General features: G+C 25.3%; 2 protein-coding genes across 3 annotated transcripts; one reads left to right on the top strand and one right to left on the bottom strand.

The window, feature by feature from the left end:
* Window positions 1–2,022: 2,022 nt before the first annotated feature.
* On the bottom strand, window positions 2,023–12,691 carry LOC132930502 (synaptic vesicle glycoprotein 2C-like). 2 transcript variants are annotated; one of them, XM_060996419.1, is made up of 11 exons: window positions 12,588–12,691; window positions 10,008–10,079; window positions 7,856–8,017; window positions 7,631–7,793; window positions 7,440–7,558; window positions 6,752–6,987; window positions 6,500–6,648; window positions 6,134–6,396; window positions 4,974–5,133; window positions 4,772–4,899; window positions 2,023–3,021 (listed from the first exon to the last, which is right to left on the bottom strand). In XM_060996419.1, exons 2-11 carry the CDS (start codon window positions 10,012–10,014, stop codon window positions 2,948–2,950), a joined length of 1,461 nt encoding a protein of 486 aa, XP_060852402.1. In that variant the 5' UTR covers window positions 10,015–10,079; window positions 12,588–12,691; the 3' UTR covers window positions 2,023–2,947. The 2 variants fall into 2 exon arrangements, with proteins under 2 accessions (XP_060852402.1, XP_060852401.1); XM_060996418.1 differs by lacking the exon at window positions 12,588–12,691 and adding an exon at window positions 10,188–10,346.
* Window positions 12,692–15,938: 3,247 nt separating this feature from the next.
* Window positions 15,939–18,783, top strand: LOC132930503 (protein kish-A). The gene is made up of 3 exons (XM_060996420.1): window positions 15,939–16,096; window positions 16,184–16,293; window positions 18,460–18,783. The coding sequence occupies exons 1-3, from the start codon at window positions 16,094–16,096 to the stop codon at window positions 18,563–18,565; spliced, it is 219 nt and encodes a 72-aa protein (XP_060852403.1). The 5' UTR covers window positions 15,939–16,093; the 3' UTR covers window positions 18,566–18,783.
* Window positions 18,784–19,137: the final 354 nt, after the last annotated feature.

Below are 19,137 nucleotides of genomic sequence, written 5' to 3'. Positions count from 1 at the left end.
AATGTTGTATAAATCATATACTTTAAATATTGTTCTTTTAAACAGATATTTATACTTAAATCTTATTATTTTATGTGGTTAGTGTGTGTACAAAAGTAAATTACAAAAAACGTAGAATAATATAAGATTTTTAGAAAAAAAATTACAAATCTTATTTAACATAACATAATGTTTTATTAAGAACAAATAAATAATAAATATGTATAAAATAATTTATTTTATATTATTATAGTACGACGTACACATACATGATACATACACATACGTACCTTGGTACCATATCTACTACCTAAATTTTACATTTAGGCACATTAAAGTATCAAATATATGAGAAAATATTATCAAAATTAATTAGGTAAAATTGTAAAGTAAAAAAATTATGAAATTTTAATTGGACATTTTTACGTACATATTAGATACAATATAATATAATATAATATGTAGGTATCACATACAGTTTCCGTTTTTCGATAATAAGCGTGAAGCGTGTAGTGTGTATTATATTTATATTTAAAAACGTACATTTTTATGATGTACTATTTACACACAATATTTGTATTTTGTATCTTCTTGTATGCATATAATATACCTAATTAAATTACTCAACAGTTTTAATCTTTTTAATATATTCGTATTAATAGAATAATTTGTACTGCAGTCTGATGGTATTTATAATATGTTGATAACTCATACATTTATAATGAGAGATTATACTCCGTACACAAGTTTCTAAATAAAAAATTAACAAATGTTATACTTACCAGTTACCATTATAATTTTATAACACATATTACGTGTCGAACAGCACGGACGCACGGTAATTTCTTAGTGTCCATATAAATATTATATACTATTTTATATATTAATAACGATTTATAATTTATTTATTTATTTACTTATTTTTAACAATAAATTATAGGGGGGCAATGGAAGAGCAAATTAGGGGGTGCACTTTCCCACTCTTGCCCCGTATAGCGTCGATCCTAGTTGTTGTGAATGTTGTGATTTTTACATTTTTAAAGATATTTCGATGATAATTTTCATATGTTATACATATATGTGTGAATAATTTGTCGTAAGGGTTCAATGGGTTCATAATACCTATTACATAGTAAAATTATACGTCTATGAAGGACGTGGGTATATTGTTCATTTATGAATTTATGATATTATATTTTTCAGTTTATCACTGACAACTTATCGTTGTCACTTCACGGTTGTTGGTCGTTACAGCACAAAAACTGTTGTATTTGTTTATAAGTTATAGCAATTAACTTTGGTTTCAATATAATAACTCAAAACAGTAAAAATATTGATTATTATTCTTGAACACGGTTTTTTTTTTACGCACATATTAAATATCGTGTAAAACACATATAAAACGCGAAGTTAACATTTTGTAATGCCGTTCGAAGTTTGTCGTGACTAGAGAAGATGTCATGATGCTCAAAAAAAGATCAGTCCCGTTTTAAATGGGACGTACGTTCATTGGACACTTTAGTATAGGGATTGGACTTTGACGGCTATACCGACTGCCTAAAGCTTTTACTTGGTTAGTGCTATTTGAATAATCATTTTGTCGACAATTTGACGAGTCGGGGTCGTGAATATTGGATATGGTACATAATATTATATAACAACGGCGCGATCTACTGTTCCAATATATTACTATGAGCGTACGGTGCATGGACGCAGAACGAAATCGTGTTATTTCGAAATAATAATATATGATGTGATGAAAAACTAAGTAGACAAATTGAAATATGTAAGATATTGTAACGTTTTACTGTTTTAGGAGTCGGATTTGTGTGCTCGTTCGTCCTGTGATCTATCAAATTTTTTACTAAAAAAATGCGCAAAAATGAGTAAACAAACTTCAATTTTGTTTTACAAGTTACAACTCTAATTTATATTTTGTTTCGCATTAATAAATAATAGTATTGAAATACTAATACTTTTCTAATTGATATGTTGCATTATTATTTATTATACCTATATTACTCAAGATTAATAAGTATTAAGTATAACAACAAAATTACTTTATATTATAATTTTTATAATTATAAATTTTAACAATATATTCTTATCAACATAAATATTTTAATATATTTTGGTACCTATACCTAATAGATATACTTTTACGTTAATCTGTTAAGAGTGTTAAGACTCAATATTTTTTATAATATTATATATTTATATCCCTAAGACACTAACATTTTAATTATTGATATGCCTATAAGATAATGAGTATTGTAATATTGTGTATGAAGAATTTGTAGAAGTAGGATTGTTAAAATGATTTAGGGATGAAAAAATATCTCTTCCCCACCATAATAAAATTAAAACTTGTACAGGAACATTAGGAATTCTTTGCCGCAGCCTACAATGCTTCATAGTGCATAGTCATAGTGCTTTGTTACCAAAAAAAATTGAACATTTTTATACTTTACCAACATAAGTAATAACTAATAAATAATAATTAATAATTTCTATTAGGATACTTAAATTCATATTAATAAAAAAAAAATAGAAATAAATCTCTTAATTATATAAACCCACACAGCCACGCCCACCACCACAAAAAATCACTGGACTTATGTACATTCAATGAAATTTGTTATAAACTAATTGGTATGAAAATACATATTATTCCTTGCAGAAAAATACGCATTATAATATTTTATATTGAATAAAATTATCTTTAGGTAATTTATTATAATATAAAATAATGTTAATATAATAAATAAAATTTTACAACACGTTGTATTATTCTGTTCTACACAGATTTTATATTTAAAAAGTACAAAAATAAACTATAATGATGGATATGTTTAGAATCTAAAATTAAATATTGATGTTTTGTGTTTACAGATATTAAGTTTTATTTATATATATAATATATATATATAAGTTCTATACTAAGCACTATCTAAGGATACAACTATTTCTAAAGCACTCCATCAGTTATTATAACGTTGATTCTTCCGGTTTTTGGTAATGTAATTACTAAGAGAGCTGAAACTAAACAGTAAATATTATGTAAAAGTAGTTAGGTACACCTACATAACTATTAACTAAAATTATAAAGGATATATCTATGATAATATTATTTATTCTAATGACTCACTAAGTCATAATTTAAATACTTAAAAGTTTAAATATTAAATGTATTTAATGTTTCAGCATCGATGATTGCAGAAAAATCATGTGTTACATATTTTATGAAATTGAGATATTAGTAAAAACATATTATACTAGTTATGTATTACCATTGATTATAAATGGTATTACTAAGCATTGAGTGTAAAAATGTCTTTAGTCATTAAAAATTTAATTTTACCGAAAAATATGATCAAGGATATTCATTTTAGATAGATATTTTGGGCATAACTAAATGTAAATTAAGAAAAAATTTAAGAAATAATATATTCTTTTATCATTATAAATTATATCAAATATTAATATTAAATAATTATAAATTTATAACATAAAATAGCGACAATAAACATAATTTTTGGATGACGTTATCTGGAACAAACTTTAATGAACTACTGATGGAAAATTATGAAGACATTCTACTAATAAATTCAAATAAAATGAAGGATATAAAAAAATCAGTATCCTATTTAGCTCCTTTTAAAATATTCAATTTATTTTGGATTGAAATTTTGAAATGGCGAACTATAGAAAAATAAATGAAAACTGTGTTAAACTGTATAATTTCATATCGATATATATGTACTATTAAAATTTAATAATATACTAGGTGTTTATAATGTAATCATGATCGGCGGGCGCCCATGGGTAACATTTTAAGGTCAAAAAAAGCAAAAACAGTAGAAATAAAAACATCTCAAATTTAAGTTAAACAAATGTTTTATGTTATTCCAACATATAAATATAAATTAGTTTAATTATAATGCTATTATTTAAATAATTAAAATTTTTATTGGTATATTACAGTTATAATTAAAATTAATTTTAATAAGTACTAGAAATAAATAGATAATAAAATATAATCAAATGTATTATTCGGTAAATGGTATCAGTAATTTATAACTGTATATTTCATCATTTCATCTTAATGTAGTTAAACAAATTAGTTTATGATGTCTAAGTCGTTTTAGGCAATAATATAATGGAAATATTTATTAAATTATAAGTTAATATTATTTTTTCAAGGGGGGCCCTATATATTGAGCCCTATCACGCTCTTCTAAAGGGTGCCCATAAATGTATTACTGTTATAATGTAATAATAGAAACCTATATAATCCTTAATAAAATAATTTTCTCTGTGTTAAAATAATTTTTTGTTTGCTATATTTTCGTTAATTTGAAAAACATCATCATGAGTCATAAATCTTTGAAAGTCAATAAAAAGCGCACATTCAATTATTTTTACACAAAAATGATATATAATTGGTGTATGGAATGTTTTAATAAATATTCATTCTTAAATAATTTTTTTTTAAATTATTTATATTATACAATTTTGATCAATTAGATAGGTATCCAACATTACATTTTTTAGTATTAACTCGTGACGTTTCTGCAATCGATTCATTTAAAGTGTAGATTACGCCATTGCGGTGTACACTAGTTTAAACGTAAATATGATATTATAATGTACTGTTCTTATTTCTTACTACAGTGTATGCAAAGAGTGTTAATATGTGTATAGTATTTACTTTTATTAACGTAGTAAGATAATGAATTATGAATATCTAATTAACTCAAATTATTGACTACTATAACATATTTGTACTCACTTATTAAAAATGAGCTTGAGACAAATATTGGAACTATACAATGGGCATCAATAAAAATTCCAATAAGAATATTGCCCAAAAGTGCACCTATTTTACCAAACATAGTTCCTATAGATGCAGCCATGCCCCTTAAAAATGACAAAATATAATTAAGAATTCATACTACTAGAACAAATTATAAATTATTTTAAGTATATTTTACCTGTATTCTGTTGGAAATAATTCAACAGTAATACAATATGTTAAGCTAATACCAATACTAGAAAAAGCTTCAAATATTGAAGATAACACCATATTCTCCATTGAAGAAGTAATAAAATATAACCATGCTGCAGAAATACTGGATCCAAAGAAGCTTACAACTAGATAAAAATAAAATAAAAATGTTTATTTATTGATAATATATTGACATTATGCCATTTACAATTTAGTCTCAAGTTCCAATTGATAGTGTTATTTGAAACTTTTAAAACAATTGATCATTGGAAAAAACAATTGTAAAACCAATATATTCTAGTATTCTACGTTTTCCATAGAATTTAAAATATAGAACAGATGCAATTAGAATTTAAAACAAAATAGGTACATATTATCAACAGTGTTTTGAAAACCAAAAATTTATTGTTATGAAACGTTTTACTATCTCTTGATCAATTGGTTATTGAATTATAGAAAGCAGTTGTGTTAAACCCATCATAGGCGAAATTTGTATTTTAAACTTGGGGAGGGGCTATTATAATTTGCACGTATGTACTGTATGTGTATGCTCCCTGAGATATATAAAGGTGGAAGGGGATATAAACAAACTATTTTTTGGGGGGAAGGGGGAGCTTATCCCCCAAGCCCCCTCAAATTGTGCTTATGGTCAAACCCTATGTTTAGAATGTTTAGAATTTTAGATCAGAGTATCAGACCATAGGGCATAGACTGACTACTTTTAATCATACTCAGAGGGACCGAACTTAAAATTTTTAGGTACCTACCTATATTTTTAATTTATTACTTTGTGTAATGATATTTCAAAATTTGTAAATTAATTTTAAGATATTACCTAATTATACCATGAATCCATTCAAACTGATTTACGTTTAAGTGTTATTAATTTAAAAGTTAATAAAAATAATATGATAATATGGTAGGTAGGTATAAATTATATTTATTATTATTATTACTTATATTATTATTAAATATTACTTAATATGAATAATATAATAAATGCAATATTCAATGTTTTCGGCGAAAATTAAATCAACTTTACGTTATATTAATAGTAACGTTATTAATAATACTTTGATATACCATTAACACAATTAAAAATGTATATTTAATATGAATAGGTAAAAATTTTCAATTTTCAATAACCTGTAAAAAATCTGAGTCCAAGTTTATTGATAAATAGTGGAACAACGAGGCTCGTAGGTATGCAAGCAATGCCAATGATCATGATGTTCATGTAGACCGATTGGTCAATGTGATCATCACACTTTAAATCATTAACTTCTGGTCCAACTTTGTACATGGATACAATTTCGCACATAGATGTTTTATTTTGGAAATCTGAATATGTTTCATACCAACGAAATCTATTCATCAATTCTGGGAACCATAGTATTAGCATATAGTAACTGCACATAATATAGCATAGAGTTAGCAAACCCTGAACACATGATTTTTTATTAAAATTGTATAATTACCCATTTACATATTATATGTTCCAATTATTGTTACCTGGTAGTAGCGCAAAAGTGTATTATGCATGTAACTATAGCTATAATTTTGAATTTTGATGTAAACAAATCTATTGTACTCTTATAAAGTCCATCAAAGAAACCATTATTTAATTTGTTATTAGAACTTGGCATTATTATCGAGGACACCTAAAAACCATACAAATAAAAATATATAAGTAATAATATGTATAATCAATATTTGTTAAAAAGTAAAATTTTACACCGAAGAAATATTGAAATTTAAGCTTACAGGAAATTTATCACCCGAGTTACTATTCCATCTGTGAACAAATTTCAAGCAATTAATTGTTTCTTTATGTTTACCCTGAGAAAGTAAAAACTTAGGACTTTCCGGCATTTTCATTAATAAAAATGCTAATGTTATACTGGGAAGTGAACACATAATTACAAACAAATTCCACGATTTGAACAAAATGTATTCGTTTTCGATTCTAAATGTCTGTGGTATAATTATCCATGCTACACCTGAAATTAAAAATAAAAATAAATAAAAACTTACAATATTATTTGAATAGTTGTATTAATTAGATTATTTAGTTAATTACTAATTACCGATCAGGTAATTCAGATAATTAAACATAGATCATCATTTATGATTGATTCATCAATATTAAATTACCATTAAAAAATAACAAGATTTTATACATATTATGTGCACAGCTATTATATAAATGTTGTTAATTACTACATTGCAACAATATTTAGTTATATTACTTATTTATTTTACTAAATGTAATACATCGCTACACTAGCTTTTTAAGGGGTTTGATGTAGGCAATTATATAGTAAATCTAATACTTATTCAAAGTAACTTGCAAGTTGCAATACGTAGTCCTATTTCAATACCTACTACTAATGGCTGTTGTATAATTATAAGATAACAATGATATAAATTACAAAATAAAATAAATTTTTACACGGAAGTAATATCATGCCACTTGTCCAGAACATTTCCATCCAAGATAAAAATTTTTCTCGGTATTTGATATTCAGAAATTCTACAAGATATGAAAAGAGTGCTGTTGAACCGGATACTCTGTAACAACCATTTGATAATTTATAATATAAATAAATGTGTTAAAATTGAATAAAAATCTATTTGGTGTACCCAAATCCACTTAAAAGTCTACAGATTAAAAATATTGAATATATCTGCGACACGCTAGATAATATGTTAAAAAGACCATCCATTAACATACAAATTATCAAAGTAAATCTTCGGCCTTTAGAGTCTGCCACATAACCCCAAATAAAGGATCCTATTAACATTCCTAAAATAAAAAAAAAACAATATAATTGAATAAAACAGTTTAATTTTAAATTAAATATTTACCTATCATCATTGCTCCATTTAGAAAGCCTTTATGAGAAGAAGTCATGTGAAAATCACATTGAGCTGATGGTATAATAAATGATATTGACGTTACGCTAAAGGCAACTGCTATGTAAAGTGATCCACAAATGAATAGTATATAATAATGAAAATATCCAAAACCTGTTGGTGTAAAAATGTGTTATTAAATTTATTTTTATTTTTACACATAATATAGTTTAATATTTTATGATCAAAATATCTTAACACATTTTTAAATTCTAATACATTTTTAAATACATAATTTCTGTACAAAGGTAAAAAAAAATTATTTTCAACATTATAATATTTCGAATAAATTAAAGATAATATAGTTTTTCCCAATTTTTTTAAAACATGTTAGGAATTTTCTACATAATTACCGATAAAAGAAAAACTCAACTAAAAATAACTGAATATAATTTTTACTAAAGACTAACATCATCAAATTTAAAGATTCAAGCATTTTTTCTGCTCCCGAACGTTAATAAAAATAGAAACAAAAACACCTATAATTATTGTGAAATTAATAAATTTTCACTCTGCTTAAAAACTAAAAATTAAAAATACTTCTCAATAATACTGTATTATTAATACATAATATTTAGATGCATTTTGTTATTTTTTTTAACAATTAATATTAATATTAACGAATTTGTAATTTATACGCGTAATATCGTATAATGATGAATTTCGGCAACAAAATTGCACATCATCTATTAATTTTACTATCTATCCATAATACCAAATTAATTATTTTATGTTATTTTCTATTTTTAATATATCTAAAATAGTTATAAAGCAACAAATATAATTCAGCTATAAAATTTACCTATATTTATTTTTGTATATTTTATTATTTTTGTCTGAACTTCCCTCGTCATCATATCATAGTAAGTGATAGCTGATATAGGTACATAATATACGCATAACTTTTATTAATTAAAATATTTACTTATATTTCAATAGAAATAAGTATATGTAAGTAGTCGAAATTTGAAAGCGATAAGAAAATAATATCATAATATTAATCATAATATTCTTATGGGTGGGGTCGGTGGAGGAAAGGTATAAATTTAGAATTAATAATTATTAGTTATAATACTTAATATTACTATAATATATATATATGTATATTATATTAAACACATCGTACATAATAATATACCAACGTGTCGTGTACTAAATATACATATATCTAAGCTAATAATCTATATTGCGTATAATATTAGGTACTATACTGTTATTCGGACTACACTGAGGTACCATGATGATATTGAAAATCAACTTTCAACATTTCAAAACACGAACATACACATGCCCACACACATTCATATTGGTTATTTTAAGTGTAATGATCTTTTTAATTTGTGTAGGCGTTACTGGCGATACTATTATGTTACTCGTATAAGCACATCTGCTGTCGCGGTAGTTGAGTATAATTGACGCTAGTTGTTGGAATATATCTAAATATTTATTATTATTAGTAGCATCACCTGCAACCGGTGATATCCTGAAGTAGGTATATTATGCAATAACGTATTTAAAAAGTAAAAGTATAATATTATTTTTCATTTAAATACATTTATTTATATCCTTCATTGTAAATACAAATATACAAATATTGAATAATAATCGTGGTTCGTATTAATTTTGGAAAATATTTTGAAACTGATGGTAACTTAGTATTAAGTTCCTACTCTCTAAAGGTTTTAAACTATTTTAGAATATTTATTCTATTTAATTTGCTGACTTTTGTGCGATGTTGTTCAAAATAATTTTACTTTTCCATACGACTGTGTGTGATCGACGAACATGATACATATAAGTATATAACATAAAATAATATGTCATAAATATTTGTGAAAAAAAAATAGGACTACGACGTTATAAAAATGTGTTGAGTATTCGAGATAACATGCACAATCAGTAGCTATATACTTATAAACTATAGTAGGTAGGTACCTATCAGTAAGAATAGATGTACTCTCGACCAAAACCTATAAAATATATATATACCGGCACCACACTTGTGACATAATCGCGTATGTGAATAAAAATAAAATGTATATGGTTCAATTCATATAATTATTACAAGTTTAAATATATTTTTATTAATTTTAAACCGACTTACCGACCATTTCGATTGCCTTGTCCAGATGAACTGATTCATTGAGAAGACTCGTGGTCGTGGACTCAATGACTTCTGAAAAACAAAAAAGACCAAACAATTTAAGTACATAACTTTAAAATATATTCAAGAACAAAATAATAAAAAAAATTTTGTAGCATTTACAAATCCGTAGCTGGTTACCTTTGGAATTATCTTTTTCCATTTAAAATACAAGAACATGTGTAAAAATAAATAAATAAAAATATTAATGTAAAAAAAAATAGTGGCTATCATAAAAGCGTTGAAATCATTATTATCTTTTAGTGTTCGGACCTCGGAGTTCGGACGTAATATGATGTTGTTATTAGTTCATTAAGTGGGAGGAACGTGGTGTGGTTATAGAGAAATATTTTATCTTTTTTTTTTTAACGAGCGCCGTCCACGATATTTTACACCTCCGGGGACGGCGGAGGACATTACAGATAAAACATCAGTACATCACATGTTCAATGTTACGATATTTCATAAATCTAAATAATTTAATTCAATAATAATATTGCTTATAAGTTATAATGTATTTGTGTAATTGTAAAAATAAATAATAATTATGTTTATATTATATATGTCGTACCTACCTATAATAATCTATTTTATTATTATACTAGTAAATTTATATAATGATTTGAGGTTATAATATACGATATTATACTGTGCTTAGAACTATATATTAAGGAAGATATCAAAAATGTAGTAATTAAAGTTGTACTAAAGAAGACTTTACGATGAATTTAAATCTGTTTTCAAAATTCTAATCGTATAACTTGATTGATCATTGATCGGTATTCTAACATTCTGTACGTTGCAAATAGGACAATTAGTGAATAAGACACGTTTATATTAAATAATATGTGTGTTGGATGGAGACAACAGATCACCACTTCCAACCCTCTTTATATTATAGTAGTGATTAGTGAACAGTGGTTACCAAATAGTTTGACCATGCTCTTTTCTTATAAGTTATTTATGTCATCTATCTCTACGGTCACCAGCATAAATATCTGGATCTATAATATTCAAGAAAAAAATATACAGTTCAAAATATCCCAGGAAAAAATATCCGAACGAAAGAAATATCTGTGCAATACTCATAAGTGTAAGTAACTGTAAAATAAAAATTGAATCATCCGTATTTCTGCCGTATTAAAAAATTAAGGCCCCGTCAATTAAAAGCATATTTAATAATAAGTGGCAAGTGCTATGGTTTTTAAATTACGTTGAAAATTTTGAAATAAATTGATGCGACATCAAGTATTTCACTGAGAAAAAGTTGAAGGTGTCTGGAAAAGTGAAAAGACTGCAATCAAGTTGATAAATTAAAAAGAGGTAGAGAAAATAACTTATCGTGTGGCTGAGTTTGAAAATACGAAGGTACTTCAATGTCGTTTCAGTTGGTGAAGATTTAATTTAATAGTTTAATGTATATAATAAAAGTAACGATTATGTATGTCAGAATCAAAACGAGCGATAATATTTGTCAAATTTTGGTGCGGTTTGCGTTTGGGCGAATTGCTTTTTTACCCGCATAATAAAAGTAATGTGTTTGGTCGAGTTTAAGCAAGACAATATTATAAAAGATAAAATTGTAAAGATTAAGACAAAATCATTATATACAATTTATAGGGAATTTTATATCAACATAAATATGGCACAGTCTTATATGCAGGTCGGGAAACTAGTATAGTATTTTCAAATATTAGTTTGCTTGAACATTGGAAACGTGAACTTGTATATTATAGTGTTTGTGAGTTCATGTCAAATATTGGAATATGGATTTAAAAATTCAAATTGAATATATTTTGAATACAAAACGAAATAAATGATGCATTTTAATTGAAAATTATATTTTTAGTGAATTTAACCACTTGAAAAATGGCTCTTCGTTTTAGATGTACTAACAGAAAATGTACTGAGAATGCTTTAGTAAATACTGAATTCTAGTAATTCTACTATCGATAAAATACTATCTTTTTAAAATAATAATATACATGATCACGAACCAACTACTGATCATAATTTAGGTGTTCACTGTGATAGAAGTTTAGAACAGCTATCAAAAGGAAAGCCGAAAACTTACATGCAAGACTAAATAAGATACTACGTAAGGAAATTCTGCAAGACACCAAGTCCTAAGTCTGTTAAAATGAGAGGAAAAATAAAATACAGCATCTAAGGGTATTAAAAAAAACGTAGCATAATCCTAAATACATTACAATGTTTTAAAATCACTCGCCCTAACGCATGACGCCCAAAATTTTGATTAAAACGGCCAGAACGGGTATAAATAGTGTGGTAGGTTAAAATAAATTTGTTGCTCCTCTACGACTAGCCAGTAGCCACGCCAACAATTTTAGACTTGTATTGTGAATTGTTATAATTTCATGACATTTTGGAATACTGATGCATAAAAATAACGTGATCGATGATACCTACTCAAACTCAATAGACAATAATTTGTCTTTAAGTGGCGATGATTTGGTGATTCGGATAATACAAATGTCAAGTATGTATATACAACACATGAATCATAATTAAACTGCTTACCAACTATGTATGGTATCACTCGGGAATGTAATTTGATTGTATATTTGTATATTAAGGTATATAATAATAAAAAGGTTTTAATTCAAGCATTGAAGCACATACTTTATGTTTACATGATATATCACTATTACAGCAATGATTGAAGAGAAAAAACAATTAAGTCAATTAACTTATAAATTAAAAAATCGTATCAATATGTTTAAAGGTGAAATCTAACGATTGGTGGTAAACGAGTGCTGTTATCATTCGCAGTTATTAAATTATTAGATAAGAAATTAAATAGTAATTAGCACGATTAGCTAACTTAGTTGGTTAATCATGGTAATTAGTATGTCGCGTTTACTAGATTCAGGTTCACAAAATACTCATAATTTGTTCGCGGGTTCATAGTACCAACAACATTTGCAATTAAATAGTCGGATCAAAGTAAAATTTGATATTACTGACATCGGTCAAACGGTACAATATACTGTCGATAATAAATTATTCTCGACAATAGTATGATTACAAATACGAAATAAGTCATATTATCTTCTTTGACTTATTTGGATGGATTAACTAACTTTAATGTCTATAATAGGGTTGCTATTCGTCCCGATTTCGCCAGGACACTACCGGTTTTCACTACACAGTCCCGATATTTTTCAATTCCTGGTCGGGACATGTATATAGACTCTATAATGATGTACTTCAGTACCTGACTAGGTCATAGACTAACAGTTAATAAACTTTTCGGAAGATAAACAACTCACAGATAATGCATAATGTAACAAACTTAAAAGATAAGAATTACTAATTATGGGGAACAGAAAAAAAGTCTCAGGGGGGGAGGGGAAAGCACAAATAAAAATATTGTATCTATAAAACTTTAAGCTTTATTTAACTTAATATTTTGAGCTATAGCTTTTAAAAAATCTTCTAGTTTTATTTTATTTTCCCCAAAACTAGTACAGTTATAATAATATTAATAATGAAGAAATAATAATATTTATGTATAAAAAACTTTCATATTACGCAATTTTCATGTTTCCTTTATTAGATTTTAAAATTTCCATTAAAAAATAAAATAAAATCTGTTTAATAACGTACGCTGTCTTCGTCTACCACACACTCACACCTATACTGAGACTGACCTACTGCACCATACTATACTAATATAATAATTATACTATACAATAGATCGCTGTATTTTACTTAATTATATCACACTCTAACCGTCTATAATCTATATATGTATATATGTGTGTATAATCTACTGCCGATCCCGCAGGTAAAAACTAAAAACCAAAAATTATCGTTTTTATTAACTTTATCATCATTTTATCTGCGGTTTTCCGCAGCAACTTAACGTATATTAGGTATAAACACTATAAACTATAACTTATAAGTCTATAAATGTGTTATATTAAGGGAATAATAGATTTTATAATTTTATTTTTGGTTTTTTACACCAAACTAACATATTATTTTTTATACAGAGTGATTATAGAAGTTTATATAGTAAAATATCATATAGAGATATTATATTATAAGTTTTATTTAAAATATTCTAATTCGTACTTTTTTTCCTACCATTAGAATTATTAGTATAGAAATGTATTGTGTGGTGGTGAAAATAAACCAAACGAGAATGGGTTGAATATACCTATACTGGAAACGAAGCATGGTTGGATTATACAAAGCCGGACCCCTATCGTGGAAATATATATTATGAATTATGATATTAAATAGCGAAATTAATATAGTTAAGATGAACAGTTGTCAACATTTTGGCGTTTGGAAACGAAAATGAACGAGAATAGTCTTATGTATTTGAAGGGTTGTGTAAAATGTCCGTACAATCGGTATGGGAAAAGATAGAAAATGTATAGTAAAGTTATTGTTCAAAAACAAAATGTGCAAAAATTCTTGTATAATAGGTACATGAATACCGGCAATACCGCCTTATAAAGATTTGTCATTTGTGTTGTGTTTGTCGATGTTTTAAATTAAATCCCAAATTTAAACTTCAATAATATACCTATCAGACTAGCTGCACGAACTTCCTAAGAAATTATTTTTTTATAATTTAATTTAAAAACATATGACAATTTTTTGGCTATACAAATAATATAATATAATTACATATTGTAGTTATTGTTATTGCTAATTTCTGAAAATTATACATCCTACATTATGAATTCAACCACTGGAGTGGTAAATTTTATTCTTTTTATCATAAAATAGAGATAAGGTAGAAAAAATGTAACAATAAATTATTTGTTCAATGAATAATATATATTTCGAATAGAAAAATGCAAGTGCAAACAAATAAATAATTAATAATAATAATAATAACAAACAAACAAATATATATAATATGTATAATAATTATTATTATGAGAGGAAGCGATAAGGTCAGAGGCGTTTAAAACCGGTTTCCTTCGTCTCCAAAATCAGGTTAGATTATTATATAATATATATATATAGATAGATAGATGTGTGGAAATATAATTATACGAAAGCATGGGTGCCGAACTACCGACTATTGGGAGTGCTGCGACGTTTAACTTTTCATGGGGTGTGGAAACAACTAAAACAATACGTAATATTATATAATATTAATTGTTACAATTTATTTTGGAGGTTTTGACAACTTATTATTATAATGTACGTGGTATAAAAATATACACAGACTGGCAATAGTTCTTACATTTTTTTTACATTTTAAGTATCATGTGACATTTTTAAAACCCGGTGTCTTGGCCTAAGAAAAAAATCAATTTGGTTTAGCAATTTGATAGGGTAAGGCACAGTGGTGTGCTTTTAAAATTAAAAAAAAATCGTGCCAACCCAATTATTGTCAATGTTAAAATCATTCTTAGGAAATAGAAATTTTATAATTTATTGTAAAAGGTTGAAGTTGAACCTTAAATATAATGCGCATTTCATATGAAAGCAAAATACATTGTTTGTCGAATTTAATCATTGTTTATACTCTATGATCTATGTAATGATTTAAACTACCTAAGTAATTCATTGCAAATATATTTGGTTAATTGGTTTTCAAGTTGAAAAAGTTGTCTATTGTTGGCGCTTTTATTTTTGTATTGTAAATATCACACATTATCCGGTTTCATAATAATTTAAATTGTTTTAAATTGTTTTAACTTAAATCAATTTTGAACTTAAAAATAAATTAAAAATATTATGTATAAAATAACATATTTTATTTTTTTTAATAACATACTTACATACTATAGAATATAGGTGCAATCACAGTTAAAGTACAGAATAGATGAAATTCATTTATTTTGTGATAATACTATCTAAAATTTGTGATTATGTATAGTTTTCTTATCAATGTTATGTACCATTAATCCATGTAACTAAATTTTATTGTTGACGAATAACGAGTGATAAGTGATGACTCCGACGTTCAGTTTTAAAAATTCAATTTAAATTGTTCTTTAATAATAGTTTTCACATTAATTTTGAGATACATTAAATAATTTCAAGCTGTAAACATGGTAAAAAATATTTACAATATATTATTTAATTAATTAATTTTATTTGGTATAACCATTATTCATTAACCATAAATGTTTTGATTTTAGCTGGCGATATTCAATTTACAAAGTCTATTGACAATTTTATTATTGTCTATTTGTACATGTACTTATTTAAGGCAGTTATTACCAAGTATTATTGATAGGAATAAAGTTGGGTAAGATGAATAAATATTATTAATTTAAATTTGAATACATTTTATTTTAATCATATGTTCATTATTGTAATATATTGAATAGTTTTAAAAATTAGAACTTAAGAATTTAAAAATTTTGTAGTCATGTAAACAATATCTATTAAAATATTTTCAATAAATATAAAATAATATTTTTTGAATAACTAAAAGTATGGCAAATAATTTGTATTTGAATATGTAGGCATTAGAAATTCACATATTTACCATTTTATCATTTATTTAATTTTTAATACTAATATAGTTTTCAGTATCACTCTAAACAATTGTTAAGACTGATTTAAAAATATAAACCTCTATGCCGGGCTGCATGAATAAATGGGTTAATTTAATGGTTCAATACAATTTATAAAATTAATTTATTAATGGATTAATCATGGACTATGTTTAAAGAAAATTTTTAATAAATCATGTTTAAAGGACCATTATCACACTATTGATTTATTAAATGTTTTTTGGTTGTTCATGCATCCTGGCACTAGTTTAATTTTAAAGAAAGAATTTAAATAAATAATGTGTTTTTGCTTTACTTATGCTTAGAATACAATTGAGAATACCATTCAAAAGTGTTACATTATGTATAATTTTCTTAAGAATTTGTCCTATTTTCTTAAGAATTTGTCCTATTTTCTAAAAATAAATAAGTGATATTGCAAGTCTGTGAAAATATTTGTTTAGTGGTAATTTTTATATTATAAATAACTAATACAATTTATACAAGTGTGTTCTATCAGTTACTAAATAGCCAATCTGAAATTTTAGATAAGCCAAGTACCTTATACTAGTTATACTCGTATTTCATATTTAAATGTTGATCCATTACTTCTCAAAAACATGGTATCTCTACATTTTTAATAATATGGTATAAAAATGTATTTTTTTTTATTGATTTTGAAAATAAAAGGATTTGTAATAATATTTTATTATGATATCACACTATATTATTGATTCTAATAGACAGGGCAGGCGTTATGGGTAGGCAAAGCGGGGCATTTGTCCAGGGCCTCGCATATTCAAGAGCCTCGCACTTTTAATTACAAATATGTCCTATAGGCTTTAGGTGACTATGGTTATTAGTTAAATAAGTTTTGCCCAGAGTCTCGCTAAAGGTCCTGCTAATAGATCATAACTCATAAGTCATAAATTGTAAATTGATTATTAAAAGACAGTGGGCTAGTATAGTTGATTTTGACATAGTTGCTTTATTTATTTATGTATAGTTTTAATAAAAAATTTTGTTCTATTGTTATATTGTCACGGTTTATTAATTTTAATATAATTTTCTTATATCTGATAACTTTTACTAGGGAGATATGTACAAAATAATTTAGTTATGTTATTTATTATGAGGTTAGCCCACCACTATTTGTTAGGTATGATATTTACTTCTATTCTATTTAGATTAGGGGGGCCAGATTAAATTTTATAAAATCTAGGAAAAATGTCTTACTTGACCAAATTATAATTTATAATTAATGTAATGTTGCTGGTCGTAAGGGTCGATCAAAACAGATTGGGGCCATCTGCTCAAATCCATGTGAAATTGACAATTTTATTTACATTTTTTTTAAAAGATAAATACAATTTTATCAATTCAATAGGCATAGATATAACTAAATGATCATGTGTTTATGTAAGCAAATGGGCTGGTAAAAATGTTTGCTGTATTTAACTTTGAAATTATATGTACATTTATGAACTTAATCATTATTATTTTATTTTACCATTTTTTTATGTGTTAATTGTTTAGTATGCATATTTTGTGTGTGATTACTTAACTATTAATTGAAAATTATCAATAAACATTAATGAAAAATATTAAAATCTATTGTACTCAAGAAAATTCTGGGACATAACTATTTATTAGGTTAATAGTCAAACCTGGTAACAACACCAAGTCCCAAAATATTTCATTGAAACATGAGTTCATCAATTAAAAACACTAGAAAATCTGGAATAAATGGCCACCCAAAATTTAGATAAAAATACATATTGGTTATGATGCCATTAAAATGTTTAAGTACACAATTTAGTTTAAGATTTACATGTAATGGATACATGCACTTACTTTTATAGTTTTATGTATACATGTCTTTATAATAATATTAATGTTTACATTGTTATTTTTAGGCCATTAGGAACATTTTGGAAATTAGCAAGAATTGGAGAACGGAAAAGTCCATATGTATCATTTTGTTGTATTGCAATGGCTTTCAGTATTTTATTTTGGACGTAATAATAATATTTTTAATTAAAATATAAACAAATAATAAGTTAATTATTCTAAGATATTTTGTATATTTTTTTCTGTTAAAATGGTTTTTAATTAAAACCTATATCTACATTGTTCTTAATAAATTTGTTTTTAATAAAAATATTAAATACATTTTTTAGTTGTTATTAATAATGTATTCAGTTAAATTTTTACAATAATAAAATAATACGTTTCAAATATTTTCCCTTAAAGTTATTCTGTTATTTAATGAAAAAAAAAATGTCTACATTTTCTTAAGTACAGTTCTTAATAAAAAATGTAATTAAATAGGTTGAGTAATTATTGATTTATTTACAGTACCTACATTTGAATGTTTAATCAGTTATAGGTATTAAGTATAAATCAAATTGGTCGAGTTTAATCTAATTGAATTTACTCATAACGTATTTTTATGGCTTCATTGCCATAAAAAATATATTCTACCAATTGTATTAATAGGTATGGCAATCATTGTTTGTTAACTGATAATAATTATTAATACGTATTTAAGTATTTTGTATAGGTACCCAACAACAATTTTCAATTGAACTATA

Source organism: Rhopalosiphum padi, chromosome 4, assembly GCF_020882245.1.
Source record: "Rhopalosiphum padi isolate XX-2018 chromosome 4, ASM2088224v1, whole genome shotgun sequence".
NCBI classification, from domain to species: Eukaryota; Metazoa; Arthropoda; class Insecta; order Hemiptera; family Aphididae; genus Rhopalosiphum; species Rhopalosiphum padi.
The sequence above is the reverse complement of the archived record's forward strand: the minus strand, read 5'-3'. Positions and strand labels throughout refer to the sequence as shown.